Source organism: Lissotriton vulgaris, chromosome 7 (assembly GCF_964263255.1).
Source record: "Lissotriton vulgaris chromosome 7, aLisVul1.2, whole genome shotgun sequence".
Lineage (NCBI taxonomy): Eukaryota > Metazoa > Chordata > Amphibia > Caudata > Salamandridae > Lissotriton > Lissotriton vulgaris.
In genome coordinates, this window is record NC_141695.1 from 617035617 (window position 1) to 617059091 (window position 23475).

At 46.9% G+C, this 23475-nt stretch overlaps 1 protein-coding gene across 1 annotated transcript in view; it reads right to left on the reverse strand.

Annotated features, from left to right (window-relative positions):
* Positions 1–23475, reverse strand: part of NUP85 (nucleoporin 85) — a 354818-nt gene that overhangs the window by 69058 nt on the left and 262285 nt on the right. The window contains exons 12-13 of the mRNA XM_086930776.1: positions 17866–17949; positions 15534–15599 (exon numbers count right to left, since the gene is read on the reverse strand). Of these exons, the coding sequence (XP_086786902.1) occupies positions 15534–15599; positions 17866–17949 (150 nt within the window). The remainder of the gene's footprint in view (positions 1–15533; positions 15600–17865; positions 17950–23475) is intronic.

Here is a 23475-nt window from a genome sequence, read left to right on the forward strand (position 1 = left end):
ATGCCGACAACTGCAGGCATTGAGAATCTGGGTGCAATAACACAAAGGAGCCCAGAGGGAACAAAAAGGTACACAGGGATCGCCCTCCACTCTAATCAAACAATTCACAAAAAGATCCCTGTACCAAGGACAGATAGTATTATCTATCTACTCAACATGAGTATACACTATTCTGGAAGTATTACTACAATTTGCCAGAAAACAACCCCCTTTCTCTTCACAGTGGGGTGTGTTGTCTCTAATGTCTTGCTGTCCACAACAAACCAATGTTTGTATCTAAAAGACCTAAAACAGTTTCAAGGTGGCTATCAAATCAACGTGCCCAATGATGTCTGCCCTCAATCAGACAGTACATCCACCCACAATCAAACAAATAAAAAATGAAAAAATGTGTGGTGGGAAGGAAGGCACCTCACGGGCAAACAACCCTCGGGGAACTTGGCAGATGTTACCAATTCTATGCCCCTTTCTCATCATCGGTTGCCATTCCAATCCCAAAAGAAATGAGTGTACAAACATTACATTGTAATGGCATTACATTACAGTGTAATGGCTGAACGGACCTGGAGATCAGCCCCCTCCGCAATGCACCTTAAAGATTTGAAGAAAAAGAGAAACGCCTACTTCAGGAAAATAAAACGCTCAAAATCTGACTTCTTCAGCCTCCAACTTGACCAAGCAAAAAACCGCCCGAGAAAACTGTTTGAGCTAATCAAATCACAATCCAAGGAGCAACCACAACCACTCAACACTGGGCGTGAGGCACCCTCCTGTGAAGACTTCGCTGCTTTCTTTATCCAAAAAACTGACAAAATAAAAAGCGACCTCATCGACGCAAGCCTCTACTCCAAACCCAAATGCCTAGCACCGGCTGAGCCAAAAAACAATGCTACATGGTCAACCTTTGGCACATACTCGGAAGAAGAAATTGGCAAATTACTCAGCACCCTGAAACCATCCAATCACCTCACGGACCCCCTCCCTGCCTTCGCAGTAAAAGACTTCACCCCTCTGCTTCTCCCTCTCTGGACTAAAATCATCAACAGCTCTCTCCAACAAGGAAGCATACCTGACTCCCTCAAAGTTGGTCAGGTCACACCTCTACTAAAGAAACCAACAGCCGACCCCTCTGATCTCAACAATTACCGTCCCATCACCAATATCCCCACTCTCGCCAAACTGCTGGAAAAATGCGCACAACTACAATTGACTAAACACATTGAGCAATTCGATCTCCTCAACCCTCACCAGTCAGGCTTCCGAGCAGGACACAGCACAGAAACTGCTATGACTCACATAATTGACGACGCACTTCAAATGCTAGACCAAAACGACTCATGCCTCCTCATCCTTCTTGATCTCTCCTCAGCATTCGACACCGTTAAACATGAGAATCTACTAGAACTACTAAACACAAGAATGGGCTTATCTGGAACTGTCCTCAAATGGTTCACTTCCTTTCTTCACAACAGGTCGCAGAAATTCAAGAGCAACAACCTGATGTCCTCGCCAATACCTGTAACGCCAGGCGTCCCCCAAGGATCCTCTCTATCCCCAACTTTGTTCAACCTAGTCATGGAACCTCTCACCACCTTGCTACAAGCATCCAATGTACACTTCCACATGTACGCCGATGACACCCAACTTTACCTCAAATTACAATCACCCAATGACATCCTGCTCCTGAACTCAACGATCAGATGCACCCAATCCTGGCTTGCCGACAATCACCTCAAACTCAATGCCCTGAAAACAGAGTTCCTTCTGATCTCACCTCCAGCGATGATATCCACCACTCAACATTGGCTTAAACTCCTAACCGCACTCAATGTCCAACCCACCATCGTGGACTCAGCAAAATCTTTAGGCATAACACTCGACACCAATCTCAACATGCAGCAACATATCAGCAAGGCAACAAAGGGAGCGAACTTCCAGATCAATACTCTGAGGAAACTTAAGCCCTACCTCCCAGCCAAAGACTTCCAAACTGCAGTACAAGCACTAGTCATCCCACGAATTGAATACGGCAGCACCGCCCTCTGCGGACTCCCACTAACTACAACCGCACCACTAAAAGCGACTCTAAATGCTGCAGCGAGACTCATCACTGGGTCAAAAAAGCACTCCCACATTACCCCTGACTTGAAGTCCCTGAATTGGCTGCCTTTTGAAGCCAGAATACATCTGAAAATCGCCTGCATGACACACAAGGCGTTACACCTAAACTCACCCGGCTACCTTGCTCAGAAATTGACAATCTCTGGGGGAATCAGAAACACGAGAGGCACAAACAATCTTCTGCTGAAACCTCGAAGATTCCGGAAGGAAAAAACATACAAGCGTTCCTTCTCAGGAATGGCGCCTAGGTTTTTGGAACTCACTCCCTCCCGAAACCAGGCTTATCTCCTCCACTACACTCTTTAAAAAAGAAGTAAAAGCTATCCTCATGGCTAAATACACTTGAACTACTATCTCGAACCCTATTAACACCCTGCACCGATCTGTATTACATGCTTGACCTCTTTACTTATTTGTATGAGCTGTCTTATTACTCACATGATTTGCTTTGCAGTCACCTATTTGTATTATTTGTACTGTGTGATCTATTGATTTACTTATTTGACTTTGTTCCCTCATGTACCCTTCTATGTAAAGCGCTCTGATATCTGAGAAGATCTTGTTCGCGCTATATAAAACTTTGAAATAAATAGAAAAAGTACAACACAAAAGCACAAGATGCGTGCAAAGAGGTGCTAGACAGAAAGCTTACATCAATAGCTCACTGATGTGACCAACATAGAAGAGTGACATAAAATCATCAGACACACTCACTATATATCTTTATTCTTCGTGTTAGTGTGTGCTGGTGAATTAAAACGGCTGGTAGCCTAATAGTGCATACCACTACCTGATACCAATATGTTTCACTGCCCCAATGCTTTTGGCAGATTCATCAGGGTATTAACACTCGGTCACTGCACCGATTTTGGACACCTCTTTTTGGACACTGTTGAGTTGAAAAGCACACCCATAAAAGACCATTAAAAACCTTTTCTGAAACCAATCTGGACATCTTATTCTCCCCCGGTCTCGCTGCGATCAACATTCAGTTAAATTACAGCAGCAGCGAGTACACGGCGTTCCTGGGATGATTGAAGGTCCGGGTTACGAAGCTGTACGGTGAGGAGAAGGGTTAAGGGTGTAAGGAATCGTGCCCAGTAAGGCAGGTAGAGATACTGGGATTACTGTTAACGCTTGAGGGACTTTAGCGCCGGCGCTTTGAACCCTTCGCAGCACCGCCGCCTCATGGGAGCAAACCAGTCCGCCTACAGGGGTATGCATTGGTATTGCCCCGGACTGTTGTCTGGATGAGGGACATTAGTTTTATAGCAGGGCCGAGTGTGAACCAATCGGTTTAGGCACATGCCTTGCAGCGAGCACCTTAACATTAAACCGGTGCAGGTTCCAAACATTGGTTTGTGGTTTCATTTCTTTCAGATTGATGCATCAATCGACAGGAAATGAAGTGGACGGTGGCTTGATCAGCCGGTATGAGAGGACAGGGCTGACTCAGGGTAAATGTCCCCCATTCCGACCTCATTTTTTCTAGAGAATAAGATGTCCAGATTGGTTTCAGAAAAGGTTTTTAATGGTCTTTTATGGGTGTGTTTTTCAACTCAACAGTGTCCAAAAAGAGGTGTCCAAAATCGGTGCAGTGACCGAGTGTTAATACCCTGATGAATCTGCCAAAAGCATTGGGGCAGTGAAACATGTCGGTATCAGGTAGGGGTATGCACTATTAGGCTACCAGCCGTTTTAATTCACCAGCACACACTAACACAAAGAATAAAGATATATAGTGAGTGTGTCTGATGATTTTATGTCACTCTTCTATGTTGGTCACATCAGTGAGCTATTGATGTAAGCTTTCTGTCTAGCACCTCTTTGCACGCATCTTGTGCTTTTGTGTTGTACTTTTTCTATGTTTTGTACACTCATTTCTTTTGGGATTGGAATGGCAACCGATGATGAGAAAGGGGCATAGAATTGGTAACATCTGCCAAGTTCCCCGAGGGTTGTTCGCCCGTGAGGTGCCTTCCTTCCCACCACACATTTTTTCATTTTTTATTTGTTTGATTGTGGGTGGATGTACTGTCTGATTGAGGGCAGACATCATTGGGCACGTTGAGTTGAGAGCCACCTTGAAACTGTTTTAGGTCTTTTAGATACAAGCATTGGTTTGTTGTGGACAGCAAGACATTAGAGACAACACACCCCACTGTGAAGAGAAAGGGGGTTGTTTTCTGGCAAATTGTAGTAATACTTCCAGAATAGTGTATACTCATGTTGAGTAGATAGATAATACTATCTGTCCTTGGTACAGGGATCTTTTTGTGAATTGATTGAGAATCTGGGTGCCCGACGTGGCCCTGGGACATCGTCAGCAGCAAAGGAATCAGCTGCAACAGAAGCAGAAGGTCCAAGGAGAGGAGATGCAGCTCTGTGAACCAAAACTGTCAGGGCCACAAAGGAGCTACTAAAATCATCTTGCAAGGTTCCACTTTGAGCTTCCTGAGAAGCCTGGGGATCAGAGGAATGGGGGGGGAAAATCATAAACAAATGCGCCTGACCAGGTCATCGAAAGCGCATTCCCCAATGATCCCGAATAGTGAAGCCTGCTTGCATAAAATCGGCATTTCTTGTTCTCCGACATGGCAAAGAGGTCTATGGAAGGCCTGCCCCATCGACGAAAAACCTTTTCTAGAGAGGACTGGTCCAGTTCTCATCCAAGGCTGACCAATTTTAGTCTGCTCAGCGTGTTCGCTGTCTTGTTGAGAACGCCTTGAAGGTGCTCCGCCTTGAGTGATATCCCCTACTGAATCGCCCATTCCCAAATTGTCTGGGCTTCTTGTGACAAAAGTCGTAATCTTCTGCTGCCTTCCTTGTTTATATAATGCATGGCTGTCGTATTCTCTGTCCGTATTAGAACTGCAGACTGCTGTAGTCGCGGAAGAAAAGCCTGCAAGGCCAGGCTAATAGCCCTGAGCTCCAGCAGATTGATGTGTAGAAGACTATGTTGGGGCAGCCAACGGCCGGTTACATGAAGGTCTTGCAAGACTGCCCCCCAGCCCTCCAGTGAGGCGTCTGTAGTTATAATCTGAGGAGCAGGAGTGATCCTGAAGGAAAGACCCTGAGGAACAAGTTACTTACCTTCGGTAACGTTATATCTGTAAGAAACAGTAGTTGGTATTAGATTCCTTACCGTACAATATCCCCAGGCGTCAGACTGGATCTGGAAAATTTTGCGTATCAGTACCCCTGCGCGTCGTTAGGCGTCGTCTGCGGCTTCGCGTCAATCGTCGGTGTCGTTGTTGCGGGGATGACGTCCTCAGAGTACTTAGACGCCACCTCCGCGCGCTGACGTCAGTTCTTAGACACAGCTTTTCCGCGCCAGAAACGCAGCGCCATGCTAAAAACCAACACTGGTGCCATTGAAACTAGGGCCCTAAAAGGGGATGACCTTAACCCTAGATATCGGTTCGCAGAACGGGGAAGATGGGTGGGGCGGTAAGGAATCTAATACTAAATACTGTTTCTTACAGATATATCGTTACCGAAGGTAAGTAACTTGTTCATCTGAAAGAAACCGGTTACTATTAAATTCCTTACCTTAGAATAGATACTCCAGCAATACCAACCCCGGAGGTGGGTCTGCGAACCAATAATCACACCAGAAAGTCCTGGAGGACGGAACGGCCAAAGAAGCCATCCCTCCGGACTTGGCTGTCCAGGCAGTAGTGTCTCGCAAACGTATGCCGCGAGGCCCACGTAGCTGCCTGACAGATGTCCTGCAAGGGGATACCCCGGCCCAGGGCAGTGGTAGCCGCCGTGGCCTGAGCGGAATGAGTCCTCAGCCTAACAGGAGGCTCCTTCTTCACCAAGGAGTAACAAGCCTTGATACACAAGACGACCCACCGAGAGATGGCCCGCTTGTGCACCGACTGTCCCTTCTTAGCGCCCACGTAACCAACAAAGAATTGGTCATCCACCCGGAACTGGAGAGTGCGATCCAGAAAAAACGAGAGCGCACGTTTTGGGTCAGACGGTGGAGCTGCTCTTCCTCCTTTGAGGGATGCGGAGGCGGAAAGAAGGTGGGCAAGGTGATAGACTGCCCGATGTAGAAGGCCGTGACAACCATGGGCATGAAAGAGGGTCTAGTCCGCAACACAACCCTGTCCGGATGGACAGAAAGGAAAGGAGGTTTGGATGAAAGAGCCTGGAGCTCACTCACTCTCCTGGCAGAGGTGATGGCAACCAGGAAAGCAGTCTTCAGAGTAAGAAGGCGGATAGGACAGTTGTGAAGTGGCTCAAAGAGAGCGCACATCAGATAGGTAAGAACCAGGTTCAAGTCCCACTGAGGCATCACGAAAGGAACAGGTGGAAACGTGTGTGTGATGCCTTTCAGAAAACGAGTTACAAAAGGGGACTTAAACAAAGATGGTTGATCAGGCAGCCTTAGAAAGGCTGAAGGGGCAGAAAGGTAGCCCTTGATAGTGCCCAGAGCAGAGCCCTACTGGGCAAGAGAACAAATGAAGAGAAGAACCTGCGAAAGAGGGGCAAGAGAGAGGATCCACAGCCTTTGCTGTGCACCATGCCACAAATCTGTTCCACCTGCAGGCGTATACCGACTTTGTGGAGGGACGCCTGGCTGCCAGATGATATTACAGACTTCAGGAGGCAAGTCAAAAGGTCTCAACTGTCGCCGCTCAATCTCCAAGCATGGAGGTGGAGACTGGACAGGTTCGGGTGGAAGAACGTCCCCTGCTGCTGCGACAGAAGGTCCTCCTGAAGAGACAGACGAACCGGGGGATCAACTGACATATTGGAGTAGCTCGGGATACCAGTACCTTCGTGCCCAGTCCAGAGCCACAAGGATGACTTGGGCCCGGTTGCGTTTGATCTTCTTCAGCACTCTGGGCAGAAGTGGTATAGGCGGAAAGGCGTACCACAGACCGCAACTCCACTCGCGACGAAAAGCGTCTCAGAGCGAGTGCCGCCTTGGAAATTCCAACGCGCAGAACTGATGACATTGCGCGTTCTCTTCGGTGGCGAATAGATCTAACCAAGGCTCTCCCCATTGCAGAAAGAGAACTTGCGCCACGTCCGAGTTCAGACGCCATTCGTGATCCATCATGCACTGGCGGCTGAGTTCGTCCGCCCTGGCGTTCAGAGAACCTGCCAGGTGTTGAACCACCAGGGTCACGCCCTGATGTTCCAGCCAGTGCCAGAGGCGCAGAGCCTCCTGGCAGATGGTCCACGACCCCACCCCGCCCTGTTTGTTGCAGTACCACATGGCGGTGGTGTTGTCCGTGAATAAGCAGAGCCTCCTGGCAGATGGTCCACGACCCCACCCCGCCCTGTTTGTTGCAGTACCACATGGCGGTGGTGTTGTCCGTGAATACCTGCACTACACTCCCCCGGACAGAGGGGAGGAATGCCTTCAGTGCAAGACGAATCGCCCGCAGCTCCAAAAGTTTGATATGGAGCCGGGACTCCGCCGGAGACCAGAGGCCTCTAATCTCAGCTTCTCCCATTTGGCCTCCCCAGCCCTGGAGGGACGCTTCCGTCACAACTACGTGCTCCGGTTGGGGAAGGGAGAGGGATCTGCCGCTGACCCAATCGTGGTCCGTGAGCCACCACTGCAGCTGTCTCAAAGTGCCCTCCGAGATCAGGACATGGTCGGACAGGTTGCCCTGATGCTGAGCCCACTGAAACTTCAGGTGCCACTGCAGAGCCCGCATCCGCCATCGGGCGTGATGCACCAGAAGGATGCAGGAGGCCATCAGCCCCAGAAGCTGCAGCGTCAACCTGACCGAGAGTCGGGATAAAGGCTGAAAGGCCTGAATATACCCAAGCCGCTGCTCGGGAGGATAAACCCGAAACTGCGTTGAGTCGAGAACCGCTCCGATGAAGAGGAGCTTTTGAGAAGGACACAGGTGTGACTTCGGCACATTGATGGAGAACCCCAGCAGGTGCAGGAGGTCTGCCGTCATCTGGAGGGGGGCGAGCCTGCCTTCAACAACCAGTCGTCGAGGTAGGGGAAGACTGAAACCCCTAACCTGCGCAGATGAGCTGCGACCACCGCCATCACCTTCGTGACCACCCGTGGGGCGCTGGTAAGGCCGAAGGGGAGCACAATAAACTGAAAGTGCTCGTGCTTACTGTGAACCGCAGATAGCGCCGGTGGACCGGCAGGACGGGGATGTGGAAATAAGCGTCCTGCAAGTCCAACGCTACCATCCAGTCTCCTGGGTCCAGGGCAGCTAAGACCTGAGCCAGTGTCAGCATTTTGAACTTCTCCTTCCGGAGGAAGCCGTTGACGTTCTGTAGATCCAAGATAGGACGTAGGCCCCCTTTGCCCTTCTTGGGTACCAGAAAGTAGTGGGAGTAGCAACCACACCCTACTTCTGGCCCGGGAACGCGCTTGACAGCCCACTTGGCCAAGAGGGCCGTAACTTCCTCCTGCAGGAGTCGCAAATGATCCCCCGACACGCGGTGAAATTGCGGTGGCATGGCTGGAGGGATCGCATCGAAGGGGAGGGAGTAGCCCCTTCGGACGATTTGCAGCACCCACCTGTCCGATGTGACAGTGCGCCAGTGGAAGTGGTGATGGCGAACCCTGCCCCCCACTGGCATCACTTGGGCCTGAAAGCACGGACGAGGAGGGTTTTGAGGCAGATGCTGCAGGGGTAGGTGTGGACTGGCCTCGCTGTTGTCCGACCGCCGCCACGGCTGTTTCCTCGGCCGCCACCGCGTTGGTAAGTAGTCTGAAGTGCGTGGCTGGCAGCACGTGTGGGGTGCCCCTTCCTTGGCCACGAAAGGAGCGAAAGGCACCCGATTGCTGGCGCGGGGCCGAGAGGCCCAAGGACTTGGTCGTAGCCCTGGAGTCCTTAAAGCGCTCAAGTGCATGGTCTGCCTTGTCGCCAAAAAGGCAACGGCCATCAAATGGCATGTCCATGAGGGTATTCTGGACATCGGCCGAAAAGTTGGCGGACCTCAACCAGGCGTGGCGACGAATCGCCACCGTCGTTGCCATCGCTCTGCCCAGTGAGTCAGTGGTATCCAGCCCACACCAGATGGAATAGCGTGCTGCATCTCGACCCTCCACAAGGGCTTGGGTGAGTTTAGCCTTGACCTCCACCAGGCATTGTGGCAGCGACCGTGTCCCACAGAGAGTGGGTGTAGCGGCCCAAGAGGCATGCGGTGTTGGAAGACCGCAGTCCCAAACTCAGGGAGGAGAATACCTTCTTGCCGTATTGCTCATACCTCTTGGATTCCCGATCGGGTGGAGCCGACGGGAATGCGTTCTGGGAGTTGGAGGCCTGGATGACCAGGCTCTCGGGGGTGGGATGGGTGGACAGGAAACAAGGGTCGCCTGGGGCAGGGCGGTGGCGTCTGGCCACGTTCCTATCTACAGGAGCACCTGTAGCGGGCCTGGACCAAGTGCACAAAAGAACGTCAGTCAAGGCCTCATTAAACGGCAGCAGAGGCTCGGCCGAGCTTGACTGCGGTTTAAGGACCTCAGTGAGGAGGTTAGTCCTCACAGCCGCGACGGGGAGCTCAAGGCCCAAAGCTTTGGCGGCCCGCGTCAACACCACACTGAAGGTTGCCCCTTCCTCTGTAGCCACGGTAGGGGGTGAGACAAAACCGGTGTCTGGCGAAGTGTCCAGACCACTGGCATCCCCAAGTTCACCTGTCGAGTCTTGCTGGGACTGACACTCACGTGTCAGAGGGTCCTCAGACCTCTCCCAATACTCCTCATCACCCATGTCCTGAAATTCAGGGCTGTCAAAGGATTGGGCCGGTTCATCGAAGTAAAACTCTTCAAGCGGCGTCAAAAGCGGAACCGGATCGAGGGAGGCATCGGGGCCGGCGTCGCCCGAAGGTGACACCCTAGGGACCGGCACCGATGAGGTTGTTAGGTCAACCGGCGACGACCCGGATCCGGAAGCGGATCCAGCGGGGCCCTGCGGCGCGGTGCCCGATGGCGTCGGCGGCCGAAGCACCCGACCCGCTAAAGCCACCAGACGGGTCCGCTGGGACCGAAGGTGCCGCGGAGCCCGTCGGAAGAGAGCGGGACCTCATGGCCAGGAGGAAGCACTCGATCTCCTCCGGCATCGCTTGCTGCCCAGGGACCGGAGGGTATGGGGCAGGTCGCGACGCCCGCGACTCAGACGGAGCCGCGTGGGTGGTGTCACCCGAAACCCCGGCCGCGTTGAGCGATCGTCGGGGGGAGTCGGAAGAGCGATGCCGTCTCTCCAACTTCTTGAGCTTACCTGACAACTTCGAGCCTGAAGAGTGATGTGGACTCCCGGAACTATGATGGCTCCGACCCCGCGACCGGTCCCTCGACCTCAGTCAGGAACGGGACCTCTCGCGGCGTGGGACGACTGCCTGAGCTCGAGCTGCTTGCGGGACCGCTCCCGCCTAGCTTTCGAAGTCAGGGCTCGGCAGTCGGGGCAGGACTTGTCGTCGTCGACGCCGAGACAGTGAAGACACCGGCGGTGAGGGTCGTTGACCGACATCAGTGGGTCGCAGTCCTCAAAGGGCTGGAAACCTGGCATCCCTACCGGCACCGTTCGAAGTCAAAGATTTGAAAAGGATCAAAAGGGATCGTAAAAAAGTTTAGTCAAAAAGTGACTAAGGTACCACTTTTTCCGGATCTGCGCTGCTGGCACGGAAAAATAAGAAGAACTGACATCAGCGCGCGGAGGCGGCGTCTAAGTACTCCGACGACGTCATCACGTCGCCCACAATGCCTGCCGACGCGCAAGGTTACTGCTACGCAAAAATTTCTGGATCCAGTCTGATGCCTGGGGATATTATAAGGTAAGGAATCTAATACTAACCTGTTTCTTTCAGATGTGGTCGCTGTAGTCACCCTAGTCGTCGACACCATCGACAACGATACAGCCACCACCGGCGTCTAAGTCGTCGACGCGGAATGAAGTGTCAGTGTCTGAGACGATAAAATCACCGTCGACGTACCCAGAATTGAAGATTTAGACTGTACCTTGAATGATTTCGTTGAGGGAGTCGTTGACAGGATCATCGACGAGTGAACTTTCTTCACGGATTTTACCTCAGAAGAGAGTGAGGAGGCTTTTTTGAAAGCCTTTGGAGGAGAAGATGGAGGAACACAGCTGGATTTCCTCTCAGATATCACTCCTTTTGACAGTCCTTCTCTCTCCTTTACACCTCGGTGAGGAGATTACGCCCTTCAGACCAATGAGAGGTCTTTTTTAAGGCCTTACCAGGACGTTTTTCAGAAGGCACAGGAGAGGCTCTACCCCTTTTTACAGACCTTCTGGAAGATGTAGCCGAGGATGCTTCATCACGGTCACTGGATACTGGTTTCCTTCTTGACTTAAGCTTCTGGAGCATCCCTCAGTCTCGCAGAGTTTTTGTAGAAAAAGTGCAGCATATTTTACAGTCTGCTGCCTTGTGATCTGGGTACAGACAGTAAATACAATCTTTGTTATTTTCCTCCACATACAACCTCTTCTTAGCACAAGTTGCACAGGCTTTAAAGCGGGCTTTCTTCTCCTTATCAGACATCATGACACAAATTTTAAGCCTGTCTTGATGAAAAACTGGTGAAAAAACTGTAGAATTAAGGTTAACAGGAAAAAACTTAGCAGAGCTCAGTGGAGACTCCCTTATACAACGTGAGGTATACAATCTGAGGCTCTGGGCTTCTCTCATGAGGGTTCTAAGGGGAGAGGCTGATATGATTGGTTGTTCACTTTATTTGGTCTCTTTTACAAAAAGAGGTGGATATGTTGCTAAACTAGATTGGGCCTAGGCCTAGTTCCTGTTTTGGTAATGGTTTCGATTGCTATTTTATGTATAGTGGGGACTCCCATTCCGACAACGGGGAATGATACAAGCATGGGAATCTATGAAAGTTCCAATACTGGAGTAATTCTGAGATCTTGCTAACAATTCTCAGAGATTGTGATGTCAGGTAGAGGGCAGGTGTCGGCAGGAAGAAAGCTATCCTGTGTATGGGTTGCTCACACCTTCCAAGTATCTGTAAAGGAACACAATTTTTTTAATGTGATGGCTTTTGGTTAACTGTAAATACTAGGTGAAGAAATAATTACACCAGCCTTTGCAAGTAACACTGAATTTCCGACAATAAGCATCCTTCGAGTCAATCTTTGCCATTAGTTTGCTTTGCAGGATAAATGGCGCAACACCTTTTTGTGTTTCTATGAATGTATGACATTCAAGGAAGTAAAAGGGAGCTCAAATGGTGTTCTGGCCTGGAGAGAGCAGTGGAAGCCATCCCACCGTCCTCTCTTTTGGAACCTGGCTCTGTATATGGTATGCTACTAGGTGGTTATACTCTGCACAGAGTCCAGGAGTTCTCGAAAAGTGTACAGGACTTAATGCAGAACCCAAAATGCTTGATTAGTGGTAGGGTGGGCAAGCACCCTTAAGCCTAACACAGAGGAGTGCAAGACAATGATTGCAAAACATTGACCAATATTGGACACAAAACTTAAAAGGAGATTCACACCAATTTCAGAAAAATATGCTTTGTCTGTATTTTATTTTAAGAGCAAGATCTTTGCAATAATGTAAGTACGTTTTTAAATATAAATTCTTTTCACTTTCACAAGTCTGCAGTTGAAAAAATGTCTGCACAGTTCAATGCTATCCTATGGAGGAAAACAATAATGCGCTTATATGAGTAAGTATCGGACTTACAGTTCCAGCCTTCGGGACCAAATGAGTATCAAAACTGCACCACCAGTGGCACAGGGGCAGCCGGGCACGGAGGTCAAAATTTGAGTTGGGTCTAATGTGTTTCCATGGAGACTGGAGGTGCTCAAAGCTATACTGCTAGCAAGTAAGTAAATCAGTTGCAGGGGCCAAACTTTGGGGGGGGGGGGGGGGGGTTAGGTTAAGCACATGGAAGGGTTGTTGGGGGGCACAAAGCAGCACCAAAAATACACCACCAGTGGCACAGGGGCACCGGGTGCAGGGTCCAAATTCAGTGTCAGACGTCCAATGAAATAGGTTGCAGGCATCACACAGGAGGTAGCAGGAGAGAGACAAATGACAGCAGAGGTAAGTAGAACTGTACGGGGTTGTATGGGCACTGTTGATTTAGCTCACCAAGGTCCTGGGGTACCTTTCGACATCTGAGTCTTCTTACAGAAGCCGGTCGCAGTCAGCAGAAGTCTCTGGATTCAGGCTACAGGCATTGTCGAGGGGTTAAGGAGAGGCCAGCCAACGCTGGACTCAAGGTCAGGCTAGCTGGGGAGACTTCACTGGAAGGTGAGCCACTCAGACTCGGGCCGTTGGTGTCCGGAGTCGTGGTTCCAGCTTGAGCCGGAGTCCTTGTAGTTGAATTGTTCTCGACAGGGCAGCGCTCTTCTGGAAATCTGTTCTTTGTTGTAGAGCAGGCAATCGGGGTTCTGGAAGTCGATTGCCACAAGACCGGCATGGTCTTCTGTGCAGGATCTTTAAAGCTAGAGACAGGTTGGTAGGGCTGGGGCCACGTCAGTAGTCTTCTTCAGGCTTTGCTGCAGTTTCTTCTTCACCCTTATTTATAGGTTGCAGGAATCTAGTTTCTAGGTATGGGGGAGCCACCTAAATACTACATTTAGGGGACGTTTAGGGGAATAGTAGGTAGAGCCAATGGGCACCTTACCTGGGGTGACTACATCAACTGTATGCCACCATCCTGTGGGAAGTGTGGGAGTCCCCTTCTCTTCGAGATGGAGGGAACTGAAAAGTGTGCTTAACTTCGCCTCCTCTACCTAAGGGGCGAGTTGGCAAAGGTGGGCATGCCTCCAAGCTTTTCTAGGTTTTACCACCAGTTTTCCTGCCCAAAGTGGGGGTGTAAACAAGGGGCTGCCATCTGCTGCTACCAGCAGAGGCTGGGGGGTCGCATTACAAAGGCGGCAGACCTTTGAAGCTTTCCTTTTGTGACTGGCCCATCCTGGGGTAGGAGGTACAACACCTCTGTCCAGGATGTGCATTGTTTCTGGCACCAGAGAGCAGAAGTGCTCTACCCAGGGGTCCAGAAACATGTCTGTGTGTGACAGGCTGCCTAAAGCCAGTCTGTATCCACACCAGGGTCGGTAGGTTGTCAGGGGGTACCTCTGAAGTTCCCTCGGAGTATGTTTTAATACATCTCACACTGGCATCAGTACGGATTTATTACAAGGAGCTTCTTTGGTAACAAACACTTCTGGTTTCAGTGAAGCCATCATTGTGCTGTGAAACTAGAGTTGTCTAGATTTCAGCCCATGTACTCTTTATGGCTTCCCTGGTACTTACAATACTTAAGATTTGGCTTAAGTATTGTAGGGGGCATATCTACTAATGCAGATATGCCCTCCCCTGTGGTACAGTGCACCCTGCCTTAGGGCTGAAAGGCCTGCTAGATGGGTGACTTACCTATGGCTACAGGCATAGCTGACTTATTTTTCCCCTCACAAGGGCATGCAAGCTGCAATGGCAGTGGCATGGTCCTAGTGAAGGGGGTCCCAGGGGACCCCCTTGAGGTTCCAGGCCCATGGGGACCCAGGGTACAACTTACTAAGGACTGAGAGGGGTCAGAAGTACCAATTGTGGATGTGTTTTAGGGAAAAACAATGGTAATGATCACATGGACAACAGGGACCCAGTAGATGGCAGGGACCCAGTACTCCAAAGTCAAAGTTGATTAAAAGGCCAGGCAACAGTGGGGGGTTATTGCAACAGAACCTAATTTTCTCGCACTCTCCCAGTGAAAGAACAATGAAAATACACACATCATTCCTACCCAATTCTCCATAGTGAAAGTCAGTCTACACTTCGCCATTCCACGGGCCAAAACAACACTGGAATCATTTTGTTCTGGTCATACTGAAAAAGAGTGATAGAAATCATCCTTCTGTCATCCACATACACCTCATCCGTGAAGCCTACAAATGTTCAGATTCTTAATACAATTCAGCAGGCTGAAAAGAAGGAGACACTCAGATGAGCCAGTTCTATACCACAAAACTGATCCTCTAGCAGCTCCAGAGACACAAGAGAAGCATCAGAAAGCTGTAGGCTGAAGTGATGTAGATGGTGCTTCGACTGCATGCCCCTTTTTGGTACGGGCCAAGGGACTGAGTGAATGTAGTTAGCCAAAAATGTACAGTGTCTCCCTTCTTGTGCCAGGATTGCGGAGAGTTATAATATTCTAAGCCACTTTCTTTTGGGACCTTTTGGCAAAACCCATCATCTTGCACTTCTCCTGTGCTGCTATAAAATTATTTGCGAATGATAGACTGCAGGATGCATCAACAGTAGACAAGCTAGAATACTGGCCGACTTGTTCTACACAAAAGTCTCTTCAGAACCAAAAGGCCCTAAGAACTATTGGGGATGAGGTGAAGGGACTCAAGATGTAGTTTGAGAAGCCATCACTCAACTAGACAAAAAATAGAGAGGAACTATTGCAGAGTGAGAGTTACTACCTGTGATGAGAGAAGAGACCGGATGCATATTCCAGCAGCAGGAACTCCCTCATGTTGGAGCCAAAGCTGTAACACAGAAATACCTTGATTGAGGTGAGAACTTCATAATGACAGTCAGGGTATCTTGTTTTCAGTGTTTTTAGTTCGACGCTTTCAATACTGTTTTCAGTGTTTTCCAAACCTTTTCAAATCAATGCTTATAAACATATTTTCAGTAGCCTAACCCTCGAAAGATACAAAAACAGTTCTTCCACAGTTCACAAAACATGCCGTTTCCTTGCAGTGAGTGATGTCAAGCACATATTTAATTTAAAGGAGAAGTATTGCGAGGTGTATAGTTCCTTTCCATTAGCAGTGTGTCCAACTGATTTATTTTAGACTGCATTAAGCATAGAAAGTCTGTGTATTGCATTCTAAACAGGTTACCGTGTCTAACCTCTCACATTTACTCCGTTGGGATTCTTTCTCTGATACACAGTACTATTCATTGATTACGAATGTAAGAAAGCTGTATTTAAATATTTTAGTAACCATATAACTGGACATAGTTTGGGGTCATTCACCTACTCCATTCTGAATATTTTGACACTGTAGGGGAGGTCAACCCTGGCAACAACATCGTACCTTGTGTAACCTTTAATATTTTGACTTACACCAGAGTAATTGGTAGCCCTGCATTCTAAGGCAACAGAAGCTTGATACTTTATTCAAGATCACCACTTCTTTATGCACTCATGCAGATATGCCCTCACCTGTGGTACAGTGCACCCTGCCTAACTATGTAAAGGTGGCGATGCTGTTGTGTGGACATTCATAGCTGTCACATGCCCCAATGGCAAGTGTCTCACTATAAGTCAGTCCTGACCTTTTAGCTGACATCACTTTGTAATATGGGACTTGCAATTTTGCTGTTATTATGATATGGGCTCAAAAACCCTAGCAACAAAGCGCAGTTGGGTAAAAAGCTGGGATTAGCTGAAGGTATCATACAACAATTTAACATCTTGCAGCTATGAATTTTTCTGGTATGTGGAAAATCGTACGTCATGCTTTCACCAGTATGCCATGTGCGTGGTGAAGCACTCTTTTCACAGGTACCTGTGGCTACACCTTGCACTGAATCTTTAAAGCATGGAGTGTTTGACAGTTGACCTGCTATCAATGCTGACTTATTAGTTAAAAAAAAAAAAAAAAAAAAAGGAGTGGGCTGATGTATGAAAGGGTTTTACCCATTCATACATTCGTTTCTGTGGGTAAATGTGCATATTGGCCAATACACTTATTAGCCAGCTATTTCACCAATCAGTGAAAGAATTTAGCACTGCCAAAAGATCAAATAGGATTTTAAGAATCAGACATTCTCTACAGTGTATACAATTAGATCAGATCAGTGGTCTAACGAAACTTGAGGGGGCACTCTGCAAAGAATAGGGACATTCCCCCTCCCCTACCTCAGCCCTATGGCCAACTGCCAACCATTCTGGTCCCGGACAAGGTGTACTGTGCTGAGGGCGCCCCCCTGGAGCTTGGGCCCTTGCACTCCGGTGTTGCGATTACACCACTGGATCAGACTAAAACATACTTCTAAACCCTGTACCTTTAATCCAGGCACACAAAACTGGAGGAAACAAAAAGAGGAAGAAAATATTTTAGTGACCCTAAACACAATTAAAGCAGAATATCTTTAGACTAGTCTTTCTTACTGTTGCCTTGTATATCAAAGTTAGATTGGGTTTGCTCATCCAGAAAAAAATAACAACAATAACTCCTCCTCTCTCACTTCCCTTTCCTTGACTGGTATTTTGGCCTTTAGTTGTGCCGGTGTCTATAAATGTTTATTTCCCTTCCTGAGGGGTCATATCAGTTATTAGAGGTTTAAACCTAAAACAGGATGAGATAGACATAGGAAAGAGGTGTGGCTACAAAGAAAATACAAAACCAGGCATTCACCAAATATTGCAGTACAACAGAGGGTTAGAGGCGAGAAGGGAGTAAATACCCTGAAATGAAGAGAAACGGGCTGCATAAGAGGGGGATTTATTAAAAACAGTATCAGCTAGAGGCAAAGATTTAGAACCCATATGTTCATTGGCTATACCCTTAATTGTACTCTTGTAAAGACTAATCACAGACACAGCCTGACATTATTACAATGGTCTTTACTTTAGGGCATGTTGAGATGTGTCTCAAAGAGACAGTTTAAGAGTCAAGACAACAAATGCTTACAAAGAAGGGCATGCAGTACTCACATAAGTTCCAAATACCAGGGATTTAGCAACAAGGAAAACACGTAACACACACTGACAAAGCAAGAAAAACCAAGAAGACTCACTATAGATTGTGAGACTGGAGCAGCTGGCAGTGATCCAGCAGGTCAGTCAGGTGAGCCACGAACCACCAATTGCTGGATGTTATGCTAAAGAAAAAATAAAGCATTCAATGTGATGCCACACATGCCAATCCCACTTTTCACATTTAAGCCCCACAATCACAATTTGTAGTGAAAGAGGACAGCAGCGCATCATATCTAACACAGCTGAGTGTCACCACCTCTTTTCTGCATTCAACGTTTTGTAAATGGGCTACCTGGTACCTAAAAGAACTGCATACTACATGCAAGTGTAGTCTGTCCTACCGTCTTTGTTGCTCTCAGTTTTTAAGGCCTGCACAGAGGTTCTACTTCTGACCTGTTCTCAAATGTATTACCCTACCACAAGCAGAAGCTTTTATTTAAGCTGGTAAAGGTGTTCTCCCTCCTGGGCAAAGTCCATCCCCAAATTCAAAGTATGTGTTTTTTTCTGACTGCAGCACCATCACACAGCAGCTTCTAACAAACTAGTATCTTTCTTTGGGGTGTAGAAGTGGGTGTTGTGTCCTACCTGATCTTCAAGACGGTTAAATTTGCAGATGAACAATGTCAAGTTTTGCACTTCAAGTATAATGGAAGTTGCACCCGATTCTATGATTCCTACCACTTTTGGAACACACTTTGAAATATTTTGCTTCAAGAGAATGCCATTTGAAGTCCGCAATGACATCACAGAACATGATGATTTTTATTTCGGAATTCTTGAAACTTGTAGCTTATAAATGTGATATGTTAGTAAAAAAGGTGAATTACATGGGACACAATCTGCAAATAGGGCATTGTTCCTCAAATGAACATTGCAGAGGGGATTAAGAATGCTCCTACAAAAAACTCAAAAGAAAAACTGCTATTTTTTGCAGTTTGGGTGAGTATCATAGCAAGTAGTAGAAAACTTTGCAGAAATAATGGAGTCACTGAGAATTAGTAATCAAAATCAATAGTTATTTTGGAGTGAACATCAACAAAAAGCTCTGGAATCTGATAAAGAGGCATTTGCTAATGCCACAATCCTTAAATCGCCTGACATAGCAAAACATGTTACTACTGTGGACACCAGTGCCTATGACTTTGGTGCGGTCTTGTCAAAGTGCAATACTAATAAATGAGTGGAATGTTGCTTTTGCATTCAGGGCATTGAGTCAAACAGAAAGCAAGCATGCACTAATTGAAAGGGAACTGCAAGTGTCTGGGCCATTAACCCTTTTAAGCATTATATGACTACAGGAGTAATGATTTGAAATTTATTTCGCCCCAGGAAAACAAAAATTAACCATTGGTGGTCTACATTGCCTTCTCAATACTGAAGATGATAAAATTGGCATAGTTTCTTCTGTACAAGAGATTGTGGATCACTCACTACGGGATAAAATAGAAGGTAAAAGGACTGATTAGGAGGATGAAATCTTGAACTTGGTAAAAAAGTATCTTGAAGGATGCACCCATTCCAAATCTGTACAAGGTTGGCAAAGAGCTTTTAGCAATGGAGCTGATGAACTTTGCATAGTGGAAATCTAGTCATGGTAAATGGCAAACGTGTTCCACCAGTTAAAGAAGTTAGAAAAAAGTTACCGGAAAATGAACACTTGGAAATATGGGTACATCAGCATTGCAAACAATCTCTTGAAAATGCACTCTTGGTGGTCCATCATAGATTTCGAAGCTGACAAGTGGGTGAGAGCATGTGATGTATGTATTAATTTGGACAAATTCTATTTATTTTTTTAACCGAGTCACCTGTCAGTTGGCCTTCAATGTGTAGTCAAACTGGTTTTGGACATAAAATTCCATTCAATACTATATCATAGCAAATTAAGTATCGCTTTGCTCTAATTTACTGTTGACTTACAGACATACAATGCTCTGTGCAGAGAAATTCCTATACTGAAAATAGTTTGTCATCCAGTTCTTCAAATTCCTCATTTCATTAATATGCATACATTTTAGTGAAAAGACCTTGCAACAGTAATTCGAAAATGGCAAAACAAATATTTAGTATCATAATCAATTGAATTTAACTCCTATGTCATGTAAAATTAAACTGTAGAAAAATAACATATGCAGTCAATGTGATAGCTGGTACAGGTCTCATCCACCCCTATACCAAACGATCCATTCAATTCATAGTCACTCAATTTGTACCACCCGCCACCAGTGATTTAACATCTGGGCATCACAGGACCCAATTTCATTTTTCTATGCTACCAAACTAATGGAGGGGAAATATTTAAAAGACAAGATATTTTTCATCCACCTTCAGAACGAACTACAATTGTTATTACTCAATTCATCCAAATGTCACATTCAGAGTAGGCCAAAAGTAATCCAAGTGCCAGATTCTATAGTCTAGTTGCCTCATACTCCTCTTAAAGATCAGTAAAATCACAGCCCTTCTATCCAACCATAGCACCTCCTAGGCACATATGTTCTAGGCACCCACTTTGTAGATTTAGAGGGGGTCCTAAAATGCATTTTCCCAATGCCAATTCCCATATGGATTTTAGACACTAACACAGCTCAAACCGCTGAACGGAATTACTCACAACTGGGCAGAAAGCTAGATTTTTATTTTGCTTTTTGTAAATTGGTGTAAATCCGTTCAGTAGTTTTGGGGTTATTAAAGAAAATAGATCTCTAGATATCTAGGGACGCCTACTCTCCATGGATCCGACACATCTCATGGTGAGAAGTTTGGATGACACTACTCCGCACAAGAAAAATGGGGCAGAGTACGAATACCTTGACACCCCTAAGCCTGGTGGTGGTGTGCCATAGGAATCCCGTCGGGGGTCCAAGAATGTGCATTTTCTTTTTTTTTTTACATTTCCCCGCAAATTGGATCAAGAGGAAAATTAAAAAAAAACACCAATAAACGTGTTTTCCCACGTTTGTTAATAGTGCCCGAGGAGGGTCACGTCCCAGGGGAAATTATTTCTAATTTTAATTGGGCAGGGGGGTGCATGTGGCCCCCTCCCCACTCTCCAGCTGAGCTGATTTGGGCTCCAAGGACTTCATCCCTTGAATATTGGGAGGGGGGCATGCGGCCCACCTGAGCCGATATTATCCCTATGGACCACCACTGCCCCGGGGCCAGGCCATAAAACAAAAGAGGGGTGCAACGAGCCGCCCCTCCCTGGGCCATTTTTGATCCCAGGGACCCCAACCCCCAGGATCTGGCTGTACAAACAAATTGGAGGGGCCCCCTTCTCTGAGCCATTAATGGCACTGGGGACTACATCCCCCTGGGCTGGTTCCAGCTATAAGCCGGACAGCCCACCCCTGGAGACATAGCAGTTCCCCCACCCTGAAATCTGTGTTTGTTCTCGTTTGCGGGGAGCAACTTTAAAGCTCACGCCACTCCCAGCAGCTAGGAGCATTAAAAATGCTCCCACCCGCTGGAAGCGATTTTTTCATCTGTTTCCCTGCCCACACTTAAGCGGGCAGGAAAACGGATGAAAAAATGTCTCCTTCCTGGGGGAATAGCATTTTGAGCTAGATTAAATGCCTAATTCCCAGTTATATTTCTGACCCGGTTAGGTCATTTCAATCCAAATTTGAACGGTCATACGCCAGTGCGTGTGAGAATAAAACCAAACAGAGTTTGCTTTTAAAAACGGCAGCGAGTACGCTGTTCATGTAAATCCGGACGAAGTGTGCCACGAGATCTGTAGCGAGTAAGCTGATCGCTCTCCCAATACCGGCGAAGCGTTCTTACCGAAGGCCGCCGGTCAGAACGATTTGCCGGTATTGGGACGCGTATGACCGTTTACATGGTCACAGTCCTTGATTAGAAAACGATATAATTTCAAAGATTGACGAATCTGACTCATTTGGAGTTAAAACACTTGGATTGAAATGACCTAGCTGGGTTGGAAATATAACCGGGAATTACACATTTAATCTTTGATTGGGTAATTATACAGCCCTGAAGAAGTCGAGGGACATTACCCATACGAGGAAACACGTGTTGGCTGGACCCTGTGATGTTTTCTGGAATAAAGTATAAGAACACTTACCAAAAGACCAGAAAATCGGCCCATGGAGGGGGGCTGCGTGCCCCACTCCCCCCTAAATTAAGCGTGGGACTCAAAGTGATCGGGCCTGGGACCAAATAAGGCCCAGGGAGGGGGGCTACTTACCCTCCTCCCCCCTAAGAAATTATGTGGCGGGCCCTGGGGGGTGCACCAATTGACCTCCTCCCTGGTTGACTGTCTGTGGCAGGTTGGACGCACCATCGCCATGCATTGCTAATTAACTTACAAATTACAGCACTCATGATCTATGGCGGTTACACAGCATCACTGCAACCTTTAAAATTACATCTTTGATAAAAACACTGTGCATGGCAGGAGTGCAAGGTATAGTTACTTTAGAGCACAAGTTATAGTTACTTGAGATAATTTTAACTGGTGAATTTCAGTGTTTTATTTTGTTTAACCACATCAGTGCTAAGGGAATTACCCTGGAGTGCTCTTACTCCAGGATCCCCATTGTTCATGACTAGCTCAGCTCGTCATGAGCACACGACCAGTGTACTGCATGACCAGCTGAGCTCGTCATGAGCAGCGAAGGGGTTAAAACGTTATAATATATATATATATATATATATATATATATATATATATATATATATATATATATATATATATATATATATATATATATATATATATATATATATATATATATATATATATATATATCCTACTGGCGGTCGCCAGTAGGTAGTTATAGTTAGGATTTTTTTCAATGCAAAATCTCAAAATTCTATGCAGTTTGGGTGAGTATCATAGCAAGTAGTAGAAAACTTTGCAGAAATAATGGAGTCACTTTGAGAATTAGTAATTAAAATCAATAGTTATTTTGGAGTGAACATCAACAAAAAGCTCTGGAATCTGATAAAGAGGCATTTGCTAATGCCACAATCCTTAAATCGCCTGACATAGCAAAACATGTTACTACTGTGGACACCAGTGCCTATGACTTTGGTGCGGTCTTGTCAAAGTGCAATACTAATAAATGAGTGGAATGTTGCTTTTGCATTCAGGGCATTGAGTCAAACAGAAAGCAAGCATGCACTAATTGAAAAGGAACTGCATGTGTCTGGGCCATTAACCCTTTTAAGCATTATATGATTACAGGAGTAATGATTTGAAATGTATTTCGCCCCAGGAAAACAAAAATTAACCATTGGTGATCTACATTGCCTTCTCAATACTGAAGATGATAAAATTGGAATAGTTTCTTCTATACAAGAGATTGTGGATCACTCACTACGGGATAAAATAGAAGGTAAAAGGACTGATTAGAAGGATGAAATCTTGAACTTGGTAAAAAAGTATCTTGAAGGATGCACCCATTCCAAATCTGTACGAGGTTGGCAAAGAGCTTTTAGCAATGGAGCTGATGAACTTTGCATAGTGGAAATCTAGTCATGGTAAATGGCAAACGTGTTCCACCAGTTAAAGAAGTTAGAAAAAAGTTACTTTAGAGCACAAGTTATAGTTACTTGAGATAATTTTAACTGGTGAATTTCAGAGTTTTATTTTGTTTAACCGCATCAGTGCTAAGGGAATT